Source organism: Harpegnathos saltator, unplaced genomic scaffold (genome assembly GCF_003227715.2).
Source record: "Harpegnathos saltator strain DR-91 unplaced genomic scaffold, Hsal_v8.6 scaffold175, whole genome shotgun sequence".
In the NCBI taxonomy this organism is placed as follows: Eukaryota; Metazoa; Arthropoda; class Insecta; order Hymenoptera; family Formicidae; genus Harpegnathos; species Harpegnathos saltator.
The window spans coordinates 240,764-268,477 of NW_020229956.1; the positions used below are offsets into that span (position 1 = coordinate 240,764).

The window sequence follows — 27,714 nt, forward strand, 5'->3', positions numbered from 1 at the left end:
TAATTCTCGGGGAAATATCGCGAATCAAGAGAATCGTGCTGTTTCGAATTTACATTAGCCGAACTTTCTTCTGCAAGCTCGGTTACACCGACCTCTCCGTGAGTTTAATTGTTCGTACGAAAGTGAGGCAAATTTTAGTCTTACGGGCACATAATTCCAACTTCCACATATATATTCGTTTTTTCATATTGCGAAAAGTATATAATAATCGCGGACGGAGTTCTCTCGTCAAGAATTCGAGAGCATTACCCCGCCTTAAAAAACGAGGAGATATCCGCGAAAGGAGGAGAGAGATGCGTTTGGTATAAAGGGCATCGAGGTCTAAATTCCACGTTTTCACGGGGTTAGGTGGGCGGGCACGTTTGAGCCAAACCGCCGTACCTCCCCGCTTTCAGACACCCCGTATAAGAATTCGACCCCACGGTAAACGGTGCCTTCGGAATTCGTTGCAAGTCCCTCTCGGTCGAGAGAGGCTCGTTCGCAGTTTCACCGCGTCTCTCGTGACGTCGAAATTTGATACGAAGATGCATTCGGCTTACCGAGCGTCGTCGAAAATAAACGAAAGCGTGAGAGATACACGTGTTTGCGGAAACCCGTTGAAATTGCGGTCGATGCGGTTGCTCTCGGGAAAATGTTGCGACAATAAGAAATTGAAAATTTCGAAAATCACGTACGAACTAGACATTAGTTTTTCTTCTTATACACATGTAACAGCGGTGGAGTAATATCGTGTTTAGGCACGCAGGAAAAATTTTCGTCGAAAACGCGCGCGAATCTATGATCGAGAGGAACATTCGGTGGTGTGCCAGACTGAGATGGAAAAGAAGGGGGAAAATATGCTGACATATGGTCATACGTAGTCGACGGGCGATGAATTACGTAAGATCGCCGTGGCTCGCCGATCAATCACCCACAGTGTTGCATAATGTTTCAGCATTGCGAAGTCACGCTTATCGCGCGCTTACTCGTCGATTGAATTATGGTGCTCGCGCACGCAGAATTTCATATGACTCCATTTCGCGATCGACCCAATATTAGCCGCTCGACGGAACGTGACGGTACACACAAGCCGTGTTTCTCGTTCTGTCGAAAACAATCCGAGTCGCGGAGGAAATGTCCGCTTACGGTAAGCTGCCATCAAATCCGCGTGTTTCGTCGCGCGTGGCATTTAGTTTACTCGCGCGCACTTCATTTCGCGGAGTGGACAAATCAGTCCAGACAAGCTTTTCATCGTCCCGCGACGACGGAGGAACAAAGAGGCGAGAATCAAAGTTTTTAATTCTCACACCCCGCCGCTAGCTCCGACCGAAACAGCTGATATCTACAGAGAGCTCGCTCTGCGTGAAATACCGGCCGGCTCAGCATACAATATCCGCGGACAGCCCTTCCCTCCCGCCGTCTCGAATTCCTATTAATTCGGCGATATTAATCAAAGAGCGACTTCTCTTCGTCAGAGCACGCCTCATTGTTTTCGGCCAACCCTCCCGGCCGGATTCAATATCGACATGTCCTGTGACGCAATGCGCGTTTACTCGCGTCGCGTTGTCACGCACACAACCTGCTCGGCATATAGCGCTCGGCGCGTGTACGCACATACATATCTCCCCCCCCCCGCGCGATACACTCGGCTCTCGCTCACGGTGAAAAGTGCGGAGGGATACGCCGCGCGACACACAAGGAGGAAGGATCACAAAGGCCGGGCGTCGTCGTCGTCGTCGTCGTTGCGAGCGAGCGAGCGAGCGAGCGAAAGCAGGTGCCGACTTCGAAAGAGCCGAAAAGAGTTCGACGTGCTTGTCGACGGGGGATCTCGCCAATCATCGCCGATGGCACATGGAACGCATATACCCGACGCTCGCGTATTTTCCGTTCTCTTTCCCCCGTTTCTCTATTTTTTATTGTTGTCTTCGCGACCCTCCGCGCCGCGTGGGGTCGCACACGGGGAATCCGCGCCGAGTGCATCCTCGAGCACGAGCGAGGAGCGAGGATGAACGAATTGATGAACGATGTGGAAAATCTTCGGAAACGAATATCGCTCAGTCCCACAACGTACATCCCGTAATTCGCACAACGAATGTAGGACGAGACAAATTTTTTCCTTTTTTTTTTTTTCAGCATCACCTTTCTTTCTTTCAGATCTTTCATCGCGCGATACTTCCTTATGGATTATTTCTAAAGCTGATCCTCTTGTATTTCATCACGATAATCTCCCGCGGGAACGAACGGTTTACGCGAGTTCGTTCGCGAGCTGATCGTTTCTCAAAACGAGCGTGCGCGAAACGTTCACGAGCCCTTCCTCCTTGGCGAGCCCTGAGAACCGACGAAGAACCATCAGCTTGGCTGCGTTCCCACCGGCGCCGCGGGAGCCTCCCGCTATTTTCTTAATCTGGCAGCGTGCACGGGCCGAAGAACAAACGAGCTCTCCGGCCGCCGCGCCGGTGTGCGCGCGCGCGCGAAAATACACGCGAGTCCGAGAAAAAGCCAACCCCGTGGATGGCATTCGATCGTGACCTCGACGTCTGCCTGCACCACCACCACCACCACCACCACCACCACCATCGTAGGGCCAGATGTCACCCCACATCCACTGTGACTTCCACAGCGTCTTTTCTTACCTACCTATCCTACCCTACCCTACCCTACCCTAAGCTACCCTACCCCTCCTCCCCCCTCCGCCGTCGCGGTTTCTCCCTCTTTGTTCTCGTTCCTTCCAATTCATTTTTATTGACTTCCCTCTCCTCCGTCTTTTCCGTCGCGGTTCTCTCCTCAGGTGATCCGAAATTATTATCGTCTCACGGCTGATCCGACCACGCCGAGTTCCCGCGGCCTTTGTTCCTTCATGCCGCGGATCAGCACGGCGAGCGACGAGTTCTTTTCACGTCGCCGCGTCGCCTCCACGGCAGAGTATAGGCGCGGCACGAAGGAGAGCGAGTGCGTGCTTGCTGACGAACAATATTGTGAAAATATCCGGCGGAAATTATGCACTTTTACGTATGCCTATCGTATCAGCGGATCTTTAGTCTTTCTGTCGAGAAATATATGAAACTCGACACTTCGGCATTCGACATCGCGTTAATCGCGGAAATCGCTGTTTCGAGGTAATCGACGGCACTTCGCGCCAAGTCAAAGGGAGGGGTGAAAGACTTGCTTGCGCGTGGGGTGAGAGACGCGCGCGCGTATTACGTTCCCGCAGGATTATGAAAGTTAATCCTCCGCCGTCGATGTGCCCCGTGTGTTGCTAACGCGGATCAAATTATACGAGAGAGGAATCGCGAAATATTATCCAGTTGCTACGAGGCTTAGGGAAAATCCATTTGCACGACGATGTAATTGAGTTTGACGAAAAAATTATGGAGGCAGATTTTCCATTTCGATACCGCGCGCACGGGGATTATCTGGGATTGTGCCGGGATCGCGAGCACGTCCCGGAAAAGATTGGACATTTCGCGCAGATCGGACGTAGCGCGAACACGTTAAGTTTAACGACTCTGATGTAAGAGCGCGCCGGAACGGGTTTTCTATTTATATCCTTAGTCGCGTTGGCGGCTGTAAAATACAAGATCGCTCGCTTCCTCCTCGCTGCGACGTTAATCGAAGAATATCGCCTCTCGCCGACGATATCAGCCGACGCTTTTGGGACACTCCGTAAATCGAAGTCGACCGTCTCGATAACGAAGGGTTAAGAGCGTAGCGGGGGAGAGGGTGAGCACGCGGTGATTCGTGGCGGGCCGAAATCGCCGTGGAAAAACGAGGCGTCGGGGCGACGAGATAGCGACGAACGCCCCGTAAGAAGGACAGAGAGAAAAAGAGCGGCTGCGAGAGAGGCGGTTGCAGGGGGAGGGAAGGGAAAAAGGAACGGCACGGCGGTAACTTCCCGAAAAATTAATATCCCGTGGGAAGGAGGGTGCACCGGCTGCTTGACTCTCGGGGACGCTTCCGCGCGGAGGAGCGAGAAAACGACGGATGGCGGCGCCGACGCTGCTGATGGTAGTGATGGTGATGGTGATGGTGGTGGTGGTGGTGGCGGTGGCGGTGGTGCGAGAGCGAACCGAATGGAAAGCTGGCGAAACTTTGTTTTCCGAGGCGATTCTCTCCCGTTTCGAGCGGAAGGAAAAGCGACAGAGGAAAGGGAAGACGAAAGCAGGGAGTGGCGCTCGAAGAGTGCAGGCCGAAGGCACGCGAAGGGACCAGACTTGGCACTCGCGAGCCAACTTCCTGAAGAAGAGAGAGTCGTCGTCTACGTGCCTCAGCTCGTAGTCGCGCGCGATCGGTCCCGATCGGTTCGCCGCCATTACGCTCCTCCAACGATCGGCTCGACCGGACGGTGGAATTTAATTGGGCTTGTGACCGCTTGACCGGATTAATTAGTCGGCCGATTGCGTTCGTCGACGAGATCTCTCTCTCTCTCTCTCTCTTTCTCTCTCTCTCTCTCTCTCTCTCTCCCTCTCTCTACTTCTCTCTTTCTCTCGGTCTCGAGAGGATGTGTTCGTGCTTCTTCGGGCTATTTACCTCCGGGCCGCCAGAGGGTATCCCTTTGTTCTCCGTCGGACTTAGGCACTACTAAATTCTTAAGAGAGGTTTGTTGCCGATGGACCTTAATTAAAAGTTACCGCTAAGCCGGATCGCGTAATTAAGCTCGATATGGGATACCTTGGAGGAGAACGTGCTACTTGGGCTGGTAGTTTTCGTGGTTTTTCGGACGTTAATTCTCACGCGATTCAATTTAGCGGGTCCTGACGTTTTCATCGCGCATTTAATATGCCTCCGATCGAGCGAGTAATAAGTAGAATGGGCGACTCGACATTTCGAAGGAACGTTCACTGAGAAAAAGATTTCTGTTTTGTCACACAACGAAATCTTGAGCGTTTGTACGGGGAAGAAATCAAACAGTTACGCAACAAATAATTTTTCGTTATTTGTAATTTTAGCAAATATATACTGCTGGAGATGCAACAGATACATTTGTCCCCATTGTAAAATTGTTAGTTGGAGCAACAAATCATAAGTAACAAGTCATTTGTTACCACAACGGCGTCACTTGCTGTCCCACACTAACAAACCATTTGTTGCGGTTACCGGTGTTTCGTTAACCCAACAAAATCTTTTTCCTCAGTGTTCCACTGTCTGCGGATACGAAAAAATTTCACTCGCGTGTATTTATTCGTGACTCTTCAAGAGTCACATCACGGTGCTCGTCCTGGTCGAAGAGCTGAATTTCTGCGAGTCGCGCGAGACTGCAAAATTGGGTCTCTCGTTCGCACGGAGTGCGAACATGGTGCGATCCGAAGGCGCGATCCTCCGAGGGACGCTCGTACGATCGTTTCATCGGGATTTTCGTATTCCCTCAAAGCGAAGCTACAGGCCACCGGCAAAGAACATCCAAGACGCGCACGGGTTGTCGCAGGATAAGGCGAGAGAAGAATAGGGAGGCGCGGTGTAACGGAGTGCCGGGACGAGAGGAGGAAGTGTTTGAACGTGGGTTAGAACGTGGTCGTAGAATTTTGGGAGAATTCTGACGAGGGATTGGCTGCGTCGGAGTGAACTTATGAAACGCCCAACCCCGTCGGTTGCGCGGAGCGAGATATTAAATTTCTGGAATTTTGCGGTTAGGCACGTCTACATGCCGGCGGGTTGCTCTCTCTCTCCTCCTCCCTCTCTCTCTCTCTCTCTCTCTCTCTCCCCCCCTCTGTCGGTCTCCCCCTCTCTCTTTCGCCGATACGTCCACGTCTACGTTCGCGATCACGTGCCGAGGAAAAGCCCGCTTTCGTTGCATTCCCACCGCGAGGGACGAAGGGTGGAACGATGCAGGATACGAAACAACCCTCGTGCGCATGAACGTTCCGTGGAATCATCAAAATTATCAAATCATCGACATCACAACGATCGCCGCTGCTACTCCCTCGGGTGGATCGATCAGCACCGTGGCGATTCCAAATTTACGAAGAAAACACGAAAATCGAACAGCCACGAAAGCGACGCCGCGATCGCCGAAGTAGATAAAGTCGGAGCACAGGCAGACACACAAGTCAGTTTCATTACTATCGACTTTATTGTCGTCGTCAACTTAGCTTAACCATCAGCTTAACTCATCAATAAGTTACGCGACATGTACAACGCAACATATCTGCGAAGCGCACAGTCGAGCGAAATCGTGTCGAGGGTGTCGTGTTTCCGCGCGGAGGGTCCCCGGACGATCTACTGGAAGGTGAGGAGGAATCTGGAGTCGCCGGCTGCCGCAGGTACTTGATAGTTCGCCGTGTAGGTGGTGTAGGCAGCGTTCAGAGGGTTGGCCAACGGCACCACGCTCGAGGGGTTGTCGTACTGGTATTGCACTTGCGCTGCCACCGGCTCGATCTCGAGTTTCTGCGGCTTGCTGTTGGTCGTCTGCTCCGCAGGTGCGACCGCGGCGACCGGCGCGACGGACACTTGCAGGCCAGCCGGTACGATCTGCAGCTTCTGCAGCGGCGCGTACGCGTAGATCGGTCCGCGAAGGGGCTCCACGTTCTCCGCGCGGATCTTGGCGAAGTACTTCATGGCCTCGACGTCTTGACGACTGACGTATCGCACGTGCTGAAGACGGCCGTCGGGAAGAGCCACGTAGTACTCCCCGGTCTGCTGCGGTTGCTGCTTGTCGTCCTGCTCCTCGTCCTCGAGCTCGTTCGCCGCGTTCGCGGCCTCGGGCTGCGACAGACACGATGCTTGTTCGTTTGCTTGTTTTTATCAATGAATATTTATCCTCTTGATTTTATTGGGAATTCTCGTGCTCGCATCTACGCATCTATTCCCTCGGGTATACCTGTCAGCTTCACGGAAATGCGAGATTCAGCAGAAAATGAGCAGTGATCAGAGTTCGAGGTATCCGCGAGGCCGGCGACAAGCGATGCCGCGACCACTGAAGTAGATGAAGGAGGAACGTAGGCGGACAGTTTCATTATCCGCGACATCACGATGTGAACGGGTTCACGTTAAGAGACGCAGACGCAAATAAAAGTCAATTCGCCGAAATTAGGTTCTCCAGCGAGGTACGTCGAGACTCGCGTCGAGTATCGCGAGGCAAAAACCGCCAAAGAAATTTGGCGAAAAAGGAAAAAAAAAAGGTGGTACACTCGCCAGACGAGTTCCCAGCGTGCGAACCGCCTCGCGCGGCGGTACGTATGTAAAGCGAACCCCATTCCGCGGGCGAACCTCTGCCGACGGCGGCGGATTTCTCTGTTTTATTCCTCTTTTTCCCCGCCAATGCCGCGCCAAACAGAAGACGATGGAAGCTCGTCGCGGACGACCTCGAGCGCGCTTGAATCACGGTTGAATGCGTTACGGGTTGTGTCACGCCGCCTTCGAATTTGGTACGGACGCGCGCACGTGCTCGACGCCACGATCGAAAGTAAACGACGTCTCGAATACTAATGTCGTTAGGACAAGCCGCGGCAGACGGCGGGAGGAAAGCTGAGGCGCCCGAAGACACGGGAAGAGAGAAGCCTCGGCCCGCGCGCCCGCCGTGCGATTTAAATTCCGCGACGCGGCCTCCGCGCCCATCGGCTCACATGCCAACTCGCGGTGCTCCAGTGCGCGGTGTTCTCTCTCTCCTCGGGACGAGATGATAAATCTATGTTTACGTAACGCGTCATGCGAAGCCGGGCGTTCAACATCGGGACTTGGAACCCGCACTTCGCAATTGTTTCCCTCGCGACTCGCGGGCGATGCCGAAACGACGGCCGGCCACTCCGATGCGATCCGCGCGCGATCGTCGGCGTGCCAGCATCCGCGATTCATTCTGCAGATTAGAACGTTCCCCGAACCGTTAAATGAGTCGAGTAGCTCCAAATCATCAGAGGGCTTCACGTCCATCGGACAGACATTCCGATGCCAACGCAGTCGACTCTTCTCGAATGAGACTCGATCGTTCGCAGCGTTTTCTCCCTTGCGATTTCGACATTTCGTCCGTCTGATTGTTCGGTATTCTCGCTAGAAAATTCATACTTGGCTCACCTCCGATGAAGTTATGCCTTGAACGGTGGATACCTCTTCGTCATCGTTGCTGGGATTCTCGGTCGTCGTAGACTCCTCTGGTATTCCGTATTCCCGCTGAGGACCGCTCGGAGCTCCGTATTGCTGCTGCGGCGTAGCCGGTGCTCCGTACTGTTGCTGAGGCGCAGTCGGCGCTCCGTATCGCTGCTGAGGTTGCTGGGCTGCGCTCGGTGCTCCGTATTGCTGCTGAGGTTGCTGAGCCGCACTCGGCGCTCCGTATTGCTGCTGAGGTTGCTGAGCCGCAATCGGTGCTCCGTACTGCTGCTGAGACTGCTGAGCACCGGCGAATTGTCTTTCCGGCAAATTAAAGGCCGGTCCCGTCGGTTTCCAGCCGGACGCGGCATAAGGAGCGTTATCGGCCGCCTCTTCTTGCTGGCGAGTGAAGTAATATTGTCTTTGTTGCTGATACTGCGGGCGATACCTCGGCGGCTCGGCGAGAACCACGGCCGCCAAAAGGGCGATACTGACGAGTACCTGTTTTCCGGGAGAAACCGAGCTAATGAATCGTTTGGTTAATCTCAATTACAGTCAGGTCTATATTATCCGCGAAAAGTCGAGCGATGTATATCTCTCTTTCCCTCTCTGGCAGCCTCTCTTCTTCGGAAGAGCCGCAATCGACTACGGTCGTACAGAAAGCGAATAATGAATCGGCGAATACCTTCATCGTTGTAGGAATGGTTAGCCGGTTGTGTTGTACGAGCTGACTGATTTCCGATGCCCACCGTCGCTGGATTATATACACGGTGTCCCGTATGCGTTCTGCATGTCTAAGGAGGATCCACGAGCGGGGAAGCGCGGCGCGTTCGACGCGCTCGGCGGGTGACATTGGCCTCCTAAAAGACTGATGAATCCCCGATCATTGTTGGCTCATCATCATCCGGTCGCGGCGTTCACCTTCGTCTTTGTCGGCGGAGCCGAGCGGGCGGCTTTTCAACAAAAGCGACGCTCTTCAATGCTCCGTCGCGCCGCTCCGGCGGCGGCGGTGCCCGACGCACGACGATCGACTCCTCCGTCTTCCCCGGCTTCACCGAACTCTCCGCCTTTCGCGCTTTTTCGCGCATTGTGCCGGTGTTTGCCGTTCATTTCGGCGGCACGCAAAGCGAAAGGAGAGGTTTGCGCTCCTGTCCTATCGACGATTTCATTCAAAGAGACGAACGCGCGCTCGCATTCGCTACACCCGGAGGAGCAGCGACTTTTACGCGTCGTGTCGTGGCGAAACGCGTAAAGACACCTTGGACTGTGCGTTCACACGCGACGTATTATTAAGATCCGCCTTACATAACTCCGTTACATGATTAAATTACACGAGAGCGCGCGGTTTACCTCGAGAGCGACTCGGCTCGAATTCCGAACGCCGAGAAAATTCGACTGGAGAATCGCGTGTAAAAGAGAGCAAAGACTTGAAAGTGTCTCTCGTGTCATTCGCGTCGCGCGAGAGACGTCTTGATATTCTCCGTGTGCGCTCATTATAATTTACACAACAGAATGCAACGCGCGCGCGCGCGCGCGCGTTCATAGACGGATACGCCTGTTGCCGAACTCAGCTCGACAGGTGTGTGGAAGCGCTCTTACTTTTCGGCAGCGTTCGTCTAAGAAAAGCATCCTCGACACGTACCATCCATCATCGATGGCGTGCCTCATCGTCCGTGACCATCGAGCGACTCATCGGGTAGTTGTCATATTTCACGGGTCGAAGCAAGGCCGTGTTGTGAGCGCGACGACGATTACGTCGACGTAATTTTAACTCCGGCCGTGCCTCGTCAGCGAGCGACCGAGCGACGTTCGTGCGTGGCATGCGTGGCCACTCGTCGCGTGTCACTCATTCCACGCACGGATTTCTTCGCCGGCTGGGGGAAGGCGGCGCGTGACGATGATTCGCACCTTAATCGAATTCACCGGCGCGTGCCCGTTCTGACCAGCATCCGAGAAAACGGGACCGTCACCCCCCGCGTGCACGCCGACCCAATACGATGCACCAGGGTCGCGCTCGATCGATCGCCGATAGCTCGGAATTTATAATGATCGATATCTTCGACTCGGCTCACCTCACCTCATCTCACCCCGCTTCGCCTCGCCTCGCCTCGCCTCGCCTCGCCTCGCCTCACCTCGTCTCGTCCCGCCCGGTCAAGCGCGAGAGATGTACGTGCACATACGTGCGTAAAACGAACCCCTGCGACCAACGGTGTATGACAACGACGCAGCTCGTACGAGAAGAGGCTCTTAGTCGCGCGATTGACTCACCTCTCGAATCCATCGCGTTTCGAAGATTTTCCTTGCGCTACTCTACTCTAGTATCAGGAACGTGGATGTATTCTTACACATCTCCCTCCCAGTCTTCTCCACTATCGCCCGGTACGACGTTACTTGTCGCGGTTGTAAATAGATCCCGAACTACACCTGGAAACTCGGAGGACATCGACTAGGAGTTCGCGAGACCGCGGAAATCGCGAAACGCGCCACTCTTTCTCCCTTTCTCTCTCTCTCTCTCTCTCTCTCTCTCTCTCTCTCTCTCTCTCTCTCTCTCTCTCTCTCTCTCTCTCTCTCTCTCTCTCTCACTCACTCTCAGACACGACGCGAAATAACGCGACTGTGCTGCAGAGGGGTTGACGAGGGGGTCGCGAGCAGGGGGTTGAGGGTACAACGGGGGCCGCGATCGGTGGTAGTCGCGCCGGGCCGAGAGCGGCAAAGGAGAGGGACGGCATGACGATGGTGGAGGGGTGGCCCGGGCAAAGCAAATTATTCACACTCAAACGACTCCATTTCAATATCGGGCCGAAGCCCAGGGACAAAAGAAGGGCGAGATGCCTGTCTCCCTCCTGCTTTCGCTTTGCGCCACGCTGCTGCTGCTGCTGCTGCTGTTGCCGCCGCCGCCGCCGCCGCCGCCGCCGCCGCCGCCGCCGCCACCGCCGCCGCCGCTCACCGCTGCTCTGATGCCTCTGTCTGCAGCCTGCAGGCTTAACTCTCTTCTCCTCTCTCGCTCTGCGCCCTCTCCCCTATGTCGTGACCCTTTTCTCTCTCTCAATCTCACTCTCTTTCATTCGCTCTCTTTCCATTTCTTCTTTCTCTCTATCTCCGTCTCTCCCCATTTCCATTTCTTTTTCTTCTACTTCGAAAGAACGATCTCTTGCTCTTTCTCTTTCTTTCTGATCGTTCTGCCCGCCTGTGTACCTTTGCCTTCCTCCCTGTTCTTTCTTTCGTTCTGTCATCTGACTCTCTCACGGCACATCGGCCTCGATGGTGGAAAACGCCGAGAGATGATACGCCGTGGAGATTCGCGGCGCCTCGCGACACTTTTCGCGCCCGACACTTTCGACACGGCTAGTTCGACCTTTGCGTCACTGCAGCGACATTTGGCCTCTGCGTTTGTTCGCAAGCAACACGCCTTGCTGGAGTAATTGTGCACGCTCGGCTATCTTTCGTGGAAGATTGTTTTCCCTAATAATAAGATAGCGCATAACTCGACGCGAGACCAACTCGCCAAGTGCCGAAGAATTTACACGGGAGCGATCAGCGGCGCGTAAATCCGTGTTCTTAAGAGGGACCGAAACAGAGAGGCGGGAAGTCGAGACCCTGGGCGGCTGAAAGCGGCCGCGCGGGTTAAAGCGAAACGTTCGCGAGGAGGAGTAGAGTAAAACAGAGTAGAACAGAGAGTAGAGTACTAGATATTTCTTTCCAAGAGAGAGAGAGAGAGAGAGAGAGACAGAGAGAGAGAGAGAGAGAGAGAGAGAGAACGAGGGACGAAGAAATAGCGACGAAGAGGGAGATAGAGTGAGAGGAGAAGGAGGAGAGAGTCGACGGAGGGCACACCAGGTTCGAGTCTCGTAATTGAATATATTTAAGCGCGGGAGGGACGTTTGTGCGGATTCTCGGCTTACAAGAACCCCATGCCGTGGTAACGTCTGCGAGTAAACTGGATTAATCGTCTATGAAGGGAGACCGTAACCCCGCCGCATTCGTTTGCAATCAGATCCCTCCGGGGATCTGAACTCGAAACAACGTAGCCCGAGCGCGCGCGCGGCCTTGTTTCCACTGCAATTTTATATCGATCACCGGCGAGCAAACAGGGGAAGATCGCGTTGTTGCAAACACGCCGCAAGCGCGGCCGGACGCATGCCGCGCTCCGGTTTGAAACCGAATCGCGGCGACGCGACGTGAACGAGCTGAGAGCACGACACGCATACGTCCTCGTCGGCGTCGCTGCCTCGTCTGATTTACAGACGCGAGGCGAAATTACGAGTCGCTATAAAGCGCGACATTTCTTCGCGAATCAGTCGTAAAAGACGATTTCGCAATCGTGCGCGCACGATCGTCGCGTTCTCGTCGACTCACAATGACCGAAGCGTCTTTTTTCGAACCGCGACGCGTCATCCTCGCGGAGAAATGAGCGACTCGCAGCGCTGCACGCGCGTCCTATTTGGATAATTACGCGTTTAGCGACGCATCCGTGAGCAAACTCAAACGCAACGCAGCGCTGTTTTCTCTCCTCTCGCGATCCGCGAATTTAACGAGATGGGGACGAAGCCTGAATCCATTTCGCTCCGAGTGAGTGTGTCACTTCTCACCCGCTCATTCTCCAGATTGAACAAAGATTCATGCGCGAGACGCTCCGAGGCCGCCACCTCGCTCGCTCGCAGAGTTTTGAAATGAACGATCTCGCGAGCGAGATCTTAGAATCTTTCAAATGTCCGTCACCGAACCGTAGACGTCGTCACCGTCGGAGCGGAACCGACCGACGCTCGTCGACGCGGGATTTTACCCGGGCGCGCTGCTGTTGCACCCTTGGGGACGCGGCACGGGGGTGCGTGGCGGCGCGCAAACTGTTTGGCTACCAGTTGCGCGCTCCCAGAAGGCTCGTTTTGCAAGTCGTAAACGAATTAAGGCCTTCCACAGCGCGCGTCGCATTCAGCCACCGGGGAGGAGTTACGAAACCGCTTTTGATTTACATTCCGGTCGCTCGCGCCGCGTGTATGCGCGCGCGCGCGCGCGAGCGACTTGTGGCATCGACACGAGATCGCTCGCGGTCACGTCGATTAGCAACGACAGTCGGCATCGGGCACTCGTTATCCTTGTCAGCGGCGGAATAGATCGTGAAACAAAAGTCCAGCGGCGCCGAGATCGCGCCTGTTTTCAAACAGCAGATAAATCTTGCACCATTTCCGGCCACGCTCTGTAGCCGCTCTGGTAGTTCGGCACAGTTTCTGCGACTTTAATTGATTTATAAAAAATACTCAAACATAATGGAAACTTACGGTGACTCTCGTAACAGAGAGTCGTCTGTGTAGACATTAGGTCGCAGAAAAGTGTCTCTGTCGGAAAATTACGCGGACAGAATTGATGAACGCGCGCTCGGCATCGGGCACGCGAACTAGTCGATACCGACGACGACGACGAGAAGACATCGTCGACATTGTCGACCCAACGAGAAACGCGTGAAGTCAATGTTTGCCGGTTTAACCAACTGTGCACAGGCGCCGTGGAGTTTGCCCGGCGCATTAGCGCGCCTCGAAGTTCAACCCTTCGCTCGTTTAATCACTCTCTATCGCGGTACTTCCGTCCTTACGTCGTCGACAAAAGAAGAGCGAGTTCTCTATCCGCGTGCGACACGACGAAAGCTCTTCACGTAAAACATACATTTCTCCTTGCAATCGGAGGGAGCGCATTGCTTATGCACTTCTTTTTTTCATCTACGCTTAACAGTCGAGTCTAGAATATCCCTCGAGCTCGGAGCTTGGAAGTGTCTATTTAAAAACTACTACGGAGGATTTGTGAAAAATTTGTCGGAAAAGGCTGTGATCGAAATACAGACTACGAAAATCTTTTCAAGATAGCTCGTCTCTAATCTAATCGCGGCAGTTAGGGGCCACGGTAAAATACAGTAGACTGTGGATGGAATATTTCATCGGATAGGTAATGATCCTCACCGCGACTTCCTGCGCAAGATAAATGTTCAGATTGAAGAAGAGAGGGAGAAACGACTGCAAAACTTGCCCAGAGTCCATCTCGATCTGCAGAGTTCGTTTCTCTCTAATTGATGAGTTCACCGTGTCCGAACTGTCGCAAAGCAGCGCGCGGACTAGGAGAAACTATCAGCCGCGTTGTTCCGAGATTCGCGGGTAAAAGCCTCGTGGAAATCGGGAAGAGAGGAGGAACTGCGCTGCGTCGCGTAAACGGAGTTTAACCGCGTATCTCGCGTAGCGGCGGGAAGAGCGAGAGGAGGAAGAAGGGAAACGCGGCAGGCTCGAGGTCGGGAGGGAGGAGCAGGGAGAGAAGAGGGAAAAGGATGGGGGAGGGAGTGGAAGTCTCGAGGCGAAACTTGCAAAAGTACATCGCGGCTCAAGAGGCCGGAAGTAATCGCGCGAGTTCCGTGCCGCGCGAGATCCGCGTTATCGCCGAGCGATTTCACGGCGTTTAGTGGCTGGCGACCGTTGTTCCGCCTGGCGCGTCGAATTAAAAAAAAGCGAATTAGCGTGGCCCCGCCTCAACTGCCGTAACGACCCCGAAAAATGCGCCCCGTCGACGACGAGGATGTCGTCGAGGTGTGATACGGCGACTTCGCGTCGCGGTAAATCCTCCGCGCGGCGCCTCAGGATCCTCTCTCGATCGATCCGCGGCATCCGCTTCTCCTTAACGAGGGTACAATCGGACTATTTGAACCGAATCACTCCGAATCGCGCTGATGGCTCCCGGAATCTTCAGCCGCGATTTCGCGCGAATTAATCAGATTTGCCGACGGATGTAATAAAAAAGTTCCCGAGGAGAGGCGCGTCGGTAGATCGTGGAGGCGTTTGATAAGAGGATTTGACGGATTCGAGCCAGCGCGGGAGATTTAGGGGTTCGCAACCGAGAAAAGATGACTCGAGAGGGCGAGAGACCACGGTGGAGGAAGAGGAGACGTTACAAATGAATCGCGTAATAACCTCCATAGTCCCTCTCCTCCTTTCCTTCGTCGCCCTCCTTCCTCCTGTTCTCTCTCTCTCTCTCTCCCTCTCTCTCTCTCTCTCTCTCTCTCTCTCTCCCTCTCTCTCTCTCTCTCTCTGTAGGAGCTGCTTATGTATTCCGGCGTACGGCTGGTTGCACCGCCGCTAATGGAGTTTCCAATATTTTCCTTTCCGCGTTGCCTCTCTCGCTTCTCTTTGCCTGGTTTTACGCGCTTTCCATCCCGTACCGGCCTCTCTCTCTCTCTCTCTCTCTCTCTCTCTCTCTCTGCCAGTGTCAGTCCGCTCGCTTGATCGATTCTCGAACTCGCCTTCCCGCCCCTCGCGCGCATCCCTTTACGTTTATCCGACATCTGCGTTAGTCCGCGAGGTCCGCTCCGACGTTCTTTAACCCTTTGATGCACCTCCGGGTGTCGAGATCAGTACGCGAAGGCTTCGTGTAATTCTCTCAATGCTCGAGGAGGTCGGCTTATCGAGACTCACGCGTGATTGCGGATCGCGCGTTCAACGAACAATACGTAACAATATCCGTTCGAGTAACTTGCAAATGAATAAATTGAACAAGACAGTTTTAGAGGAACAATGAGAGGATATTTCCGGTCACTCTTGCAGTCGGAGTCATCGGGACGAGTTTCGACGGGAGCTCATCGGCGCGACACGACACCGAGAAGTCATTCTGATACCCGATGTCGTGTGAGACGATCGACACCACCCACGGAGACGTGGCAAGTTGATATCGCGTCATTGAGGAGATTATCGCCGAAAAACAGAGTTGGCCGACCGAGCGGAGGGTTAAACGCACGCGAATAAATACGGTAACGGACCCGCGCGCGCCACAACCCCTTCGCGTTCACGTATCACTGGCTAACCCGGTGCCCATATTACCGCGCGTTCGCCAGCAGTTTCGCGCGTACACAGGCAGCTCTCGGTACAGTCACGGTCCATATTCCAGCGCTTAGCCTTTAATCCAGCTCGGGGTCGACACCTCGTTTCTTTCCGGCCATTTAACACGGCTGGAAAGCCGGCCCTGGCCGGAACTCGTCCGCCGTTGTTGCCCGCGAGCGCGCGCGAAGAGCGCGTCATCGACGAGCGGCTGGTGCGTATCAACGACTCTTCCGCGACGCGACTTTCGTGCTGCGGCAACAATTCCGTGCCGGTCGACGCGAAATGATTCCATGTAGCTGGCTGTTCGACACCCTCGTCGTCCGCTGCTCTCGTCGATTCGGAATCTAGAATCTGGACCGGTACGGAGGCGAGGACAAAAAAGTGAAATTTCACGCCGACGGAGTGTGGAGAGCTGGCGATGAAACACTAATTTGACTTCTGCCTCCGCGAAGAGATCCTACATATCGCGGAGAATATTCGTGTTTCTCAGGCAGAGATCGAGATCGCGTCTCGACGTCTTGATTTTCCGCCTTGCTTCACGCTCTCTCCCACCTCTTCCTTTTGAGCGGATAACGCGATGTAATTTCGTTGTCGTGCAACACTTAGCATGCAACATTTAGCATCTTCCGCCGAGGGATGAGGGGCGGGGGGCGGGGGGAGGTGAGACACCGCGCGCGCGAGACTCTAATCCACGAGATACATTTATCGGCGAGTTCGCGTTCGAAAGTTCCGCTCGGCGCATATTCGGCGTCAAGGGAGACGGGAGGAATCCAATAAATTTGTACGTGGGATTAGGCATTAGGCCGAGCCAGATTATACCTCTTATTCCTATCCGCTCTCGACGATACGATAGCAATCTCACAGTAAGGGAGAGAGAGAGAGAGAGAGAGAAAGGGAGAGAGGAGAGAAATACTCACCCTTAGGCCCCTCGCGGTGCTGCCTCCGTCCGTCGTCTCTACATCGTCGTTGGGAAACGACGGGGATCCCTCGCTAATCCCCGCGATCCTTTTCAGCCTCGCTATATCGATAGAAGTCGAAGTCGTTCCTCGACCTTCCTCGTCCCCGACGCGACTAATGAATCCCGTTTACGCTAAACTCGATGACTAAAGTGCCGGCTGTAATTAAAACGAGGCGACACGGGCGGAATTTTTGAGTGGACCGGGGAAAAGTGACTTTCCCCGAGAAAATATTCATTGCTCCCCGCCAAGTTAATCGTTATCCTTGAACGATACTACGCGTTACTCTCTTTCTCTCTCTCTCTCTCTCTCTCTCTCTCTCTCTCTCTCTCTCTCGCACACACAATAATTTGAGCAATTTTTCCCGAGGTAGGTCGTCGATAAAAATATCTAATTGCGTCTGCAAGATATACGAGGGCAGTCTGAAAAGTTCTCGGCCTAACAATGAAAGAAAATTTTTTTTGCCGTGAAATATGTTTTATTTTTCAATATAATCTCCTGAAACTTCAATACATTTATTCCAACGTCTTTCCAATAATTCAATACCATCATTAAAGTGTGATTCCGGAAGGTTCTTTTCGCTCTGGTGTATAGTGGTGGATCCAAGTTTCATCAACAGTTATGAAACGACGCTTGAAATCCATTTTATTTTGCTTAAAACGATTAAAATGTGCCAAACACGCTTGAGAAATACGCATTCGAAGGCGTTTTTGGTCAATCGTTAGCAAATGCGGCACCCATCTTGCACAAAGCTTTTTCAACTGGTGCTACTACTCGAATGACTTGACAGATCGAATAAAATTTTACATGGGTTCGTATCAGGGATGCCACTTTCCAATACAATTATAGTTTGACAGTTTCTAATGCCATGTATGTGTCAGGTCGAGAACTTTTCATACTGCCTACGTATTAGTTCCAGACGCAATTAAGGGCGTTAGTAGTCAGGCAAACGCTGAGATCATTCTCGGCTCGTCGCGCTCCGCGACTATTCCTACAACGCGCTGTCCCTGATCCTTCTCGAATCTGTCCCTTCCCGCCCCCCTCGCGCCATTTTTACGACATCTGGATGGCCGTTGCTAACGCATCACGGTCGGCCATTGTCGCCGACTGGCTTTTCTAGTTGGGTTAAAAACGATAATCGCGATGCCGAGGGGTGCGAGGTGTCACACCGAAACGAGGTGGAGCCCTCGATCTGTTCTCTTCTGCCTCGTCGTGCGTCGCGCGCACCTATAGCGTCACAGCCGAGGGGAGAGCACACGATGTGTGCTCCTCTCTCTCCCTCGTCTCTCTTCCCCCCTGTCTTCCATGTCGAGGCGGTAGGAACACGCTAATAAAAATGCGCGAAAAAAAGGGCGGCCGCGGTCGGCATTACGCGTTATTAGTCGGGCCTCCCCTAATAATAATGGCCGTCGGACTTTCCGCGTCGACGTTGACTCTTATTCGGCCGAGTGAACATCGCGCGACGCACGTAACATCTGTATCATCGCTGCCATTCTGTGCGCCATTCGACGCGCAGTGCATCTGGTGCCTGTGAAGACCCTGGAAGACCCCGAAGCTTCCCTTCCCCTCCAGACCAGCGTCGCGTCCCTCCTCGCCTCGTGCATTTGGCTTCGGCGTCCGTAAAATGTCGCTTATAGGCTGGACTACGCGCCAATCTCGTCATCATCGAGATCGAGGCGGACTCGTGGAGAAACGACGCGGTGGGAGCCTGCGATCGTCTCCGTCGCAAGCCGTGAAGCTGACTTGGAGACTCGAAAAATACGCCGAGTTATCGAAAACGAGCGCGCGCTGTGTCAAGATAGATTTTAACACGCACCGTCTTGCAGAGCGTCCGGAGAAAAACGTCTCGTCTAGGATACTCGGAGATTTTTCTCTCAGACGATTTCTCCTTCAGACGCTGACAATGGCCGCGCGCTGCAACGACCGCGGCTACCCTTCTCGAGAGTAATTACACGGAACGCGGAAATAATAAACCGCTAATTCCTTCACCTCGAACGCACTCCAAGTATAATTTAAGTACAAGCACGAGCGCAGCAAGGAGGAAAGAAGAGGGTGCAGGGTGGACAAACGCGCTCACGCGTGCCTCGATCGCCGAGCGCGCGGCGTCGAGAGTGCCCGAACACTCCTCTTCCTCCTCCTCTCCTCCTCCAGCTCTTTCTCCTCCTGGTCGCACACGAGCCCGCGAAAATGTTCCGTCCCGGAGGGAACGGGCCGCGTGTTAATCGCACCTCGGCGACGCTCGAAGCTCCGCGAGTTGGCGGCCACTTTGCGCTTGCCACTTTTGCGCTCGTCGCGCGCCGTTGCGTTATTCGGCCGCTCGCTTCGAGAGGGGCCGAAGGGAGGCGAGGAACTAGGCTCTCTTGGTCTCCTCTCCTCGTGATTCTCTCCTCCACGGCGACAAATGGTAGTGCGTGCGTGGCACGCACGAGTGGCCCGCTCGCACCGTTTAACGTCGCGATTCACCGGGTAAGTGTATCATTGTTTCCTGCGACCATCGAGAGCGAGCCTGATTGACGCACGCATTTGACCTCGCTACACTCAGCATCGCGGTCACGAGGGGGTTGGTAGACCCGAAGCCTGAAGGTCCTCCCTTGCCGCGTGTTTTTCTTTTCATTCTTTCGCTCTTTCTTCTTTTTTAACTTGTCGTTCGAGTGACTCTCGTGGAGTCAGGAGGGCACGGGGGTAACAGAAACTTTCGAGGGAAGAAGAGGGAGAGAGAGAGAGAGAGAGAGAGAGAGAGAATTTTCAGCGATCCTTCTTCCTCTCGCGCTCCGCTCGAATCGTTTCCCCCATCTGGGATCCTTTGTTTCTCCCTGTGCTCTTGTTATTCTTGCTGGCTGGCTCTCTCTCTCTCTCTCTCTCTCTCTCTCTCGACGATCCTTCCGAGCCGATCGCGCAACGATTGAAAGTAAACTACCGATACCGCCCGCCACAATGCGACCTCGCAATAGCGCGGTATTGTCGCGACCGCACGAGTGTGTTCGCGAACAATATCGCCCGCTCTCTCTCTCTCTCTCTCTCTCTCTCTCTCCGTCCCTCGTCTATCGTCTATCGCGGTCTTTAAAGCGTTTAGCTAAGTGCACCACCAAGTCCATTATCGGCATTAACGGAGACTCCCTCCCCTCACTACGGATCGACTCTGCGAGCGTGCGCGCGACTTCTCGCGAATTTTACTCGGAAAGACTCGCGATGCATTTTGATTTTCGCGATCTTTGCGATTTCAGGCGAAGAGGGAGAATCACGGTAACCTGACGTACGCTATCTTCCGAGAGAGCTGCGACGTACTCTCGATGGGGGCCGAAGTAAATTAATAATTTGACTCTCTCTCTCTCTCTCTCTCTCTCTCTCTCTCTCTCTCTCATATATCGTGTACGTTTGCTTCAAGAATACAAAAATCATCGCCAACTTGGCAAATATTTTTATATCATATTACAGCAAATACCGATAAAAGTACTCGCTGTATCTCCTTTCAATTCGCGAAGCGTAGCTATTTTCGTCTTACCGCGTCTTATCAAGACCGTCTCATCTTCGCGTCTCGGCGTCTCGAGTCACGTTTTCGCGCTGAAACCCGACTCGATCGCGCGTCGATGATCTCGCGTGCGAGAAAAGTGTCGCGGGAAATACCGAATGCACGCGACGACGCCGGTAGATTAAACCTCGAGCGTAGTTCCGCCATCATGCTCGAGCGCGCGGCAGCCCCCGGTTGGCGGATAATTCGTTGAAGGAAGATGCGAATGATCTGGTTGGGGGCCAGAAACGCGAGGGGTCCGAGGAGATGAGAAGCTGCCTGGAAGGCGCGGATTCCCCTCCACGAGCAAAATGATCCCGCGTTTAGCTCCTGCCTTCCGAACGTTCTTTAGTACGAAGATGAGAGAAAGAGAGAGAGACTCGGGAGGGTCCTCTCTCCACCCCTCGCTCTTTCGTTCTTTGTCTTCTCTTGCCCTCTGTCTCCGTCCGCCTGTTCATCCATCGCGTCTAGGTCGTGTAGACAGATTTGACGCTGTGACATTCTCGGCATCTTCGACATTTAGAGCTAGGCTTCATTAAAGGATACAAGCAGGTATCCGGGCGATTTGTTGTTGCCATTACCGGAGGGGTTTGGGAACGATAATTCACACAACAGCCCGTCGAGCGGCTGGAAAACGTCGCGAGTTGTCAATCAAATTGATCGCCTTCGGCAATTCACGTTGACCGAGTATGAGGATTCCTCGGCCAACTTGCGAATTAATCGACTAATTAGCAGTTTAGCGGACGATATCGAGGCGTTATCGGTGAGTCGGTATATCGCCGGCTGTAGTTTCAGGGATCCATCGTTTAATTTACGATGAAGGGAACAACCTCTGCCGGCAACTTGACACTCACCATTGTCGCCACCGCGAGTAATTGTTTAACGCTCGAGGGAAAGTAGCGTCGTCGCTGAACGACGCAAAGATTTTTATTCGGCAGTTTCACCCTTCCAACTTGGCGTCGTCATCGTCTCCTTCTTCGTCGTGAGTTCGCCGGCAAGTTTCTCTCCCCTCGAACGCCCGTGTACGCTCTCGCGCTGAGCTCCGCATCGGCGTTAAATTCGCGCGAGCGAAGAGCATCGCGTCGAGAAACGACGAAAGAGGCGGCGGCGGCGGCGAGGGCGCGACTCGGCCGTGATAGTAAAGACGGGAGCATCCAGCAACCGCGGCAAGGAGAACCCGAACTTGCTCCCCGAGTTCTCCGGAAGTGCGGGAGCAAGAGGGGCCGAGGGGGATAAGGCGGTTTTAATTACCGCTTAAGACACCCTCGTAGCGTTAACCCCGCGTAGATACTGACGGAGAGGACCGCCGCTGCCACCCCCTCCGCCCTCTAAAGATATCGTTTGCAGTGCACGGTTACGAAGGAGCAATTCGGGGGTGGATAAGGAAGGCGCGCGGAAGAGAGGATCCCAGGGCGCAGGGGGCGCAGGGGGGGGAGAGAAGAGGCACGGAGAGAACTTGTACGCCAACGTCGCACTCGATTCTCGAGCGCGCGGGTAAGTTTGAGGCAGCCAACCAAACCTGCCGAGTCGTGAGAACTTTGCCGCTACCAGCGTGGCCGTCTGCCAGCCAGCTTCCTCGAGGGCGAATCCTCAGGGGGGATGGAGGAAGGGGCGGGAGGGAGGGGCTGGAGATGTATCCCGAATTTTGTCGCTTACACGACGATTATTACGGGCGTTTTCGTTGTACCTGGCTTCCGCCCGCGCCGGCAAGCGCGCTCCCCGCGAGATCCGGCGGTTCCAATCGGAGGGTTACAATCGCTGCAGCTACATCGGTATCGATGTACTTCTGACCGTACACGTGTCAATTTGTCGCGTCCGGCCGACGACGAGCGGCAAGAGCTGCGCTCGCGCCTATATCGCGTGCCGCGCTAACCAGAATATCGCCAGAGTTCATACGTGGAGTTCATTATTTCTCGCAGCTGCCGAGATCTTCCAAGATCGCGCGTTTCTCTCGCGCGTCTCGCGAAGCAGCGGCGTGTCTCAGCGCCGTCCGTATTATTTTCAGTCAAACAGAATCACGCACGAGACCGTCTTCCTCGAGATACCGTTCGCCGCGTCGCCACCGCCTGCGACCTGCGACTCTGGAGATCGTGCGCAGAGCGTAGAATTACGTAAAATACATGAAATCGAGCCGATGACGGCGACATGCCACGTGTCGCCAGACACCGAGCTCGAGCTTCCCCCCGGCGCGCGGCGGGGAGAGAGGTGGTCGTCGCGGAATGACAGTGGCGTATCTCGTGAGGGGGTGGCCGGCGACTGGCGTCGGGACGCCCGCCGTCTTATCGGGCACCCCCTTGCCTCTGGCCCGCTTCTCCCGCTCGTCTCTCTCTCCACCGTCGTTCTCTCCTCTCTCTACCTTGCGCCTCCGTCCCCTCGTCGCGCGCCTCGTCGTCGAAGCAAACCCGGTGACGCCTCGACGCGCTCACCCAGAAACCGACGATAAGGTTCACCCGCCGACGCCTGCCTATACCGTTACCGTTCGTCGCCCACATACGCACATGTACATACAAAGGGGGAGAGAGAGAGAGAGAGAGAGAGAGAGAGAGAGAGACATACACCCGTGCGCGCACGTATACGAGGAACGCGTGTAGAAATTGATATAAGAAAGCCGGGGTGAGCGCACCCGCGAAACCCCAAATCGAGCGTCGCGTTATCGCGCCCGCTGATATCGATAACGCGCCGCCGATTTCTCCTCGTCGTCGCGTCGAAGTCGTCGGCAGCACCCTCGAGCGGCGTCGACGCTCTTCGTGATCGCGCGTTAATAACGCGCGCGCACTTCCGCCGCCGGGGATGATGACCGTTTGAAAGAGGCGAGAGAAAAACCTAGGGGGCCGCAAACTCGCGTTTGTCAATCGAACAACTTGTTCGATCATGTCGGCCGCAAGTGGGAACGACGGCCACTTGAACGTCGCGAAGTGAGACCCAGCTCGGAGAGACGCGCCTTCTCCGCGGTTGGGGGTTGACGCGAGAGCGCGGCGGGTGCACGCTATCGCGTCTAGTAATAGTCGCTCGCGCGAAAGACGTTGATAATGGTGTACTGTGCGTTTTATTGTTGCAGTAACCGAGCTGGAGGGTGGCGCGCACTCGGACGAGACGAACAGCGGGGGTGACAACAGCAACGCCGGCAGCGTGTCGGGCGGCGCCGACGACGACCAGGCGCGCCTACGTCTCAAGAGGAAGCTGCAGAGGAACCGCACGAGCTTCAGCAACGAGCAGATCGACGCGCTGGAGAAGGAGTTCGAGAGGACGCACTACCCGGACGTGTTCGCCAGGGAGAGACTCGCCGGCAAGATCGGCCTACCCGAGGCGCGAATACAGGTGACTATTCGGTAGTGTGCGAGAGCGAGTCGTTGCGTGTCGATCCCTCGACCAAGGATCGAGCGGATCCGCGGGATCGATCGCGTGGCGATCGAGACTGTCGAGTGAGCGCCGAGAATGACGCGATTTCTTACGCTTGTTGAGACGCAGTCAGCCGCAAAGTAATGAACAAACGGCCAATGTCCAACGGCCTGAGTCACGCTGAACGTCACTGAGAACGAATGAAACGAACGATTATGAACATCGTCGACATCGGAAGATCATCGTCACTCTGATCCACAAGAGGATCTCGATCGTCTCGCTCGATCCGAAATTCACGACTTTCTCGAACGCTGACTCGATGTTGTAGTCGCGGTTGCAGAGAGACAATGGTTGGCAGCTTTTGAATGAAAACGGTGTTTCTCATCTCTCGCCTCCTTTGCAATCGACAACTCTCGCGGTTGCGGCAGTTGTCTCGTCGCAGCTTTTATCATTTTCACCAAATGACATCGCCGCGTGCATCCGTTCTTATCTCATCGACTTATTCCCTTCATCACGAAAACCCGGCCGTAGAAAATCACGGAGATCGACAAAGCTCGATTCGATATGATGAACTCGCGCGGATAAATCGGCGCTAGAACGAGTTCTCCGCCGCGTGCACGAAGCAACCGTTGCAGCCGACACGAAAGTTCCGTAGCCTAGCGATTGACCTGTATCTTCGTCTGTCTTCTCGTTCACTAACTCAGGTCTGGTTTTCGAATCGGCGGGCGAAGTGGCGACGCGAGGAGAAATTGCGCACGCAACGGAGGGACAATCCGCAGCAGCAGCAACAGCAACAGCAGCAGCAGCAACAGCAGCAGCAACAGCAACAGCAACACACTGCCGGCGTGAGTCTGGTGGCCGCTGGTCACCCGACGCCGCCGCCGCCTTCGGGGATACTTGGTGGCCAGCCGCCACCGCAGGCACCACCATCGCCGCCGAGGATACATCACGGATTCGCGCCCACTGCCGTCTACCCGGGCATACCCAGCATGCCTGACTCGTACAGGTGAGAGCGAGGAGAGCATCGGCAACCCGCTGCGAGAGGTCGGTGCGACCATCGAATCTGACCGTAAAGCGGTACTCGCGTCGTACACATGAAAGTCGATAACGCATAGATCTCAGGCTACTGATCACAAATTTTCGTTCTCTATAAAATCCAACGGATGAAACTCTGCTGCGACTTTAGCAGGTTATTCGGTTTTCCGAATGAAAATATGCTCGTCGTGAGAAGTAAAGTTTCCAGAAACGAGCGTCTCTTCTCGCGATATCGAATGGAACGGACGATCGAAGTAGTGAATGCTAGCGGATGTTAAATTAAGAAAGATCACGACTCTATACAGTCCTTTACGTTGCAGCCCGATGACGTCGATGCCAAGCTTCACGATGTCGGGCGCCAGTCAACAGAACCAGCACACTACCAGCAGCATGTCCTCGCTGTCGGCTGGCGGCGGCATGAGCCCGATGGGCATGACCGTCGGCATGACCGTCGGGCCCAGTCCAGGCGCGTGTCTTCAGCAACGGGACAACGGCTACTCGTGCGGGGTCGCGAGACCACCAAGTTACGAGCCCCTGCACCTCGGCTACGGCGCCAGGCCGACTTGCAGCCCGACGCAGCCTTACCACGCGGCGGGTCTCAATCAGTACAATCAGAACGCCAGCTCGACCGGTGAGTGTCTACCGCACTCACTGCATTCGCTGCTTGCACTCTAGCCGATGGACTACTACTACGGCTACCATGGATAACACGCTATCGAGCTCGCCGGTAATGGATTACATACGCTTCTGCCTCCACCTTCTTTCATCCTCCTTGCGAGTCGAACGGACACCCTTCGCGCGCGTGCAATTCGTGATCGCGGGGACTCGTGGTCTCTTCTCGTGGATATCAATGAACTGGGTCTCGCGGTGTTGGCGAATTATAAGCTGAGTGAGTTGTTCGTATTCGTGGAGGGTCCGTCGAGAGATCAGTAGCAGACCGTCGAAATGCTCGGTAAATCGATGCGCAATTTTCGGCTAATTTGCAAGCGCGAATATGTATGTATAGTCTCGTTAATATTTCACCTAGTCCTCTGGGTTTATATCGCTCCCTTCATTCCTTTGAACGGCGCTGAACCGATGAAATACGTTTACGATAGAAATAAGTTGAGGTTTTAGTGCGAACGAGTCGCGAGCGCTGTCGCTGTTCTAGTACGAAATAACGTCTCCGCGCGTTAAGAAGTCTAATTGACGCGGAATTAAATGTCATCGAGAGGATACGCGGGCATGATGGAGTCGCGTGCGAAGTGTTGTGCGTTCATATTTAGTCGGCCTTGCTTCCCCGATCTCGAGCTCGTGGAATTGCCTGAATTAAAATGTCACGAATTCTCTTCTAGGTCTGATATCACCCGGCGTGAGTGTGCCGATCGCAGTACCAGGTCAACCGGCACCCGACATGGCCGCGCAATATTGGTCGCCGAGGCTGCAGTGACCGTGGTGGTCGTCGACGTCGACCTCGTCTCCGTAGACTTGAGCTTCTTCGTCTGCTTCCCATTCTCTGCGGTTTGCGCGCAAGCGAGCGAGCGATCGAATGAGAATAGCGTGATCTCGAAATCTCGAGATTTCCGCGCGTTGCAATCGTCCGTCAATCGAGGCGGACTGCCGTGTCATTCCCGTTACTATTTTTAGGTTTCCGGTTTACCGGAACTTCGCACGGAAATGAGTTTGGTTTGTTCGTCTGTACGCATTTATCACTTTCGTTTTTTGCGAGGCGAGTGCGTCGAGCCAGAAGGTTAACTTTGTCGAACGAGTACATCATACTAGATTACAGGCGGAGATTAATCGATTTCCGTGTATAGCCGCGAATTTTACAACCGTCAAATTTAATCACCGTGTTCTGATACTGGGAATTAGCGTCCTCACGCTTGCAATTAATATCCTCCTCGATCGCGTCTTTTAGTTATTGTCGGATTTCCGTTATTCACCGTTTCGCTTTCGCCAGTACGTCGGCATCACGATGCACAACCAGATGCTTCCCGTCTTCATTTCGACGCTGCACCGAGATTCGAATAATATGCAGAAATAGTGAGACATCATACTACTTGTTAATACGAGTCAATCAACTCGTGTTCTTCATATGACACGTTGACACGGCTATGATCGGCATGATGTCATGTACAAAATGTCGTCCGCGTGTCGGCGCCTCTGCAATCGCAAATTCATTTTCATTCGTAGCATCATTTTTCTGGCCGTGATATTTTTCAAATAAAATCGAGGTTGATACATGTGTTTAGGAAAAAAAGGAGAGAATGAAAGAGAGAGAGAGAGAGAGAGAGAGAGAGAGAGAGAGAGAGAGAGAGACAGAGAAAATTGAGAGATAAAAAGAAAGAAATATGAATCGTCGGCAATGTGCAACTCATGTAAAAAATAAATTAGCGTGGAAAATCAATGGGAAAGAATCGTGCTCCTGAGAATTTTCGCGAAATTTTTCTTCGCAACGGTTCGTAGATATAACTTCTGTAGAAAAGTCGAAGAGAGCGAAAGAGAAAGAACGAGAGAGAGAGAGAGAGAGAGAGAGAAAGAGAGAGAGAGAGAGAGAGAGAGAGAGAGAGAGAGAGAGAGAGAGAGAGAGAGAGAGAGAGAGAGAGAGAGAGAGAGAGAGAGAGAGAGTATGTGTGTGTGTATGTGTGAAAGAAAGAGAGAAAGAAAGAAAGGAAAAAATAATTTCTAAGTCGGTATTACGTTATTATTTATACTCGTGTAACGAACGGAGCCAGGAGATAATAAACGTGAGTTTGTTGTGTGTATATCGTAAGAATATCGACGGTCATTTATATATATATATATAAATATATATAAATATATACATAGTTGATTCTAATTCTCTAAGTAACTGAAAAAAAATCAATTTGTTCTAATTTATATCCGGTGCAAGGTCGAAAAAGAAAGTGTGAGACAGAAAGAGAGATAAAGATGGCGGGAGAGAGAAAGAGAGGGAGAGAGAGAAAGAGTGAGAGTGAGAGTGAGAGAAAGACAGAGAACGAGAGAGTGAAAAATAAAAGATAAATGACCGAAAACGCCGATTGTGATTTCCCTT

At 53.7% G+C, this 27,714-nt stretch overlaps 2 protein-coding genes across 8 annotated transcripts in view; one reads left to right on the top strand and one right to left on the bottom strand.

The window, feature by feature from the left end:
• Nucleotides 1-26,964, top strand: part of LOC105181854 (paired box protein Pax-6) — a 76,599-nt gene extending 49,635 nt beyond the window's left edge. For 2 of the 7 annotated variants that reach the window (XM_025297404.1, XM_025297405.1), the window contains exons 7-11: nt 21,654-21,800; nt 23,365-23,624; nt 24,350-24,651; nt 25,001-25,311; nt 26,015-26,964. In XM_025297404.1, the coding sequence (XP_025153189.1) occupies nt 21,654-21,800; nt 23,365-23,624; nt 24,350-24,651; nt 25,001-25,311; nt 26,015-26,109 (1,115 nt within the window). In that variant the 3' untranslated portion in view covers nt 26,110-26,964. Of the gene's footprint in view, nt 1-21,653; nt 21,801-23,364; nt 23,625-24,349; nt 24,652-25,000; nt 25,408-26,014 lie in introns of all 7 variants that reach the window. The other 5 variants (XR_003112693.1, XM_025297407.1, XM_025297406.1 and 2 more) reach the window with 5 other exon arrangements.
• Nucleotides 5,774-10,501, bottom strand: LOC105181853 (mediator of RNA polymerase II transcription subunit 15). The gene is made up of 3 exons (XM_011138889.2): nt 8,681-10,501; nt 7,984-8,496; nt 5,774-6,678 (listed from the first exon to the last, which is right to left on the bottom strand). Exons 1-3 carry the CDS (start codon nt 8,846-8,848, stop codon nt 6,193-6,195), a joined length of 1,167 nt encoding a protein of 388 aa, XP_011137191.2. The 5' UTR covers nt 8,849-10,501; the 3' UTR covers nt 5,774-6,192.
• Nucleotides 26,965-27,714: the final 750 nt, after the last annotated feature.

Bases quoted from the DNA above. Each gene is read 5' to 3' on its own strand.
- LOC105181853 (XM_011138889.2), bottom strand. From the start codon at position 8,848: ATGTCACCCGCCGAGCGCGTCGAACGCGCCGCGCTTCCCCGCTCGTGG. The intron at 8,497-8,680 runs GTATTCGCCGAT...CCCGGAAAACAG, and splicing joins CCATTCCTACAACGATGAAG to GTACTCGTCAGTATCGCCCT. The intron at 6,679-7,983 runs GTGAGCCAAGTA...TGTCTGTCGCAG, and splicing joins AAGGCATAACTTCATCGGAG to CCCGAGGCCGCGAACGCGGC.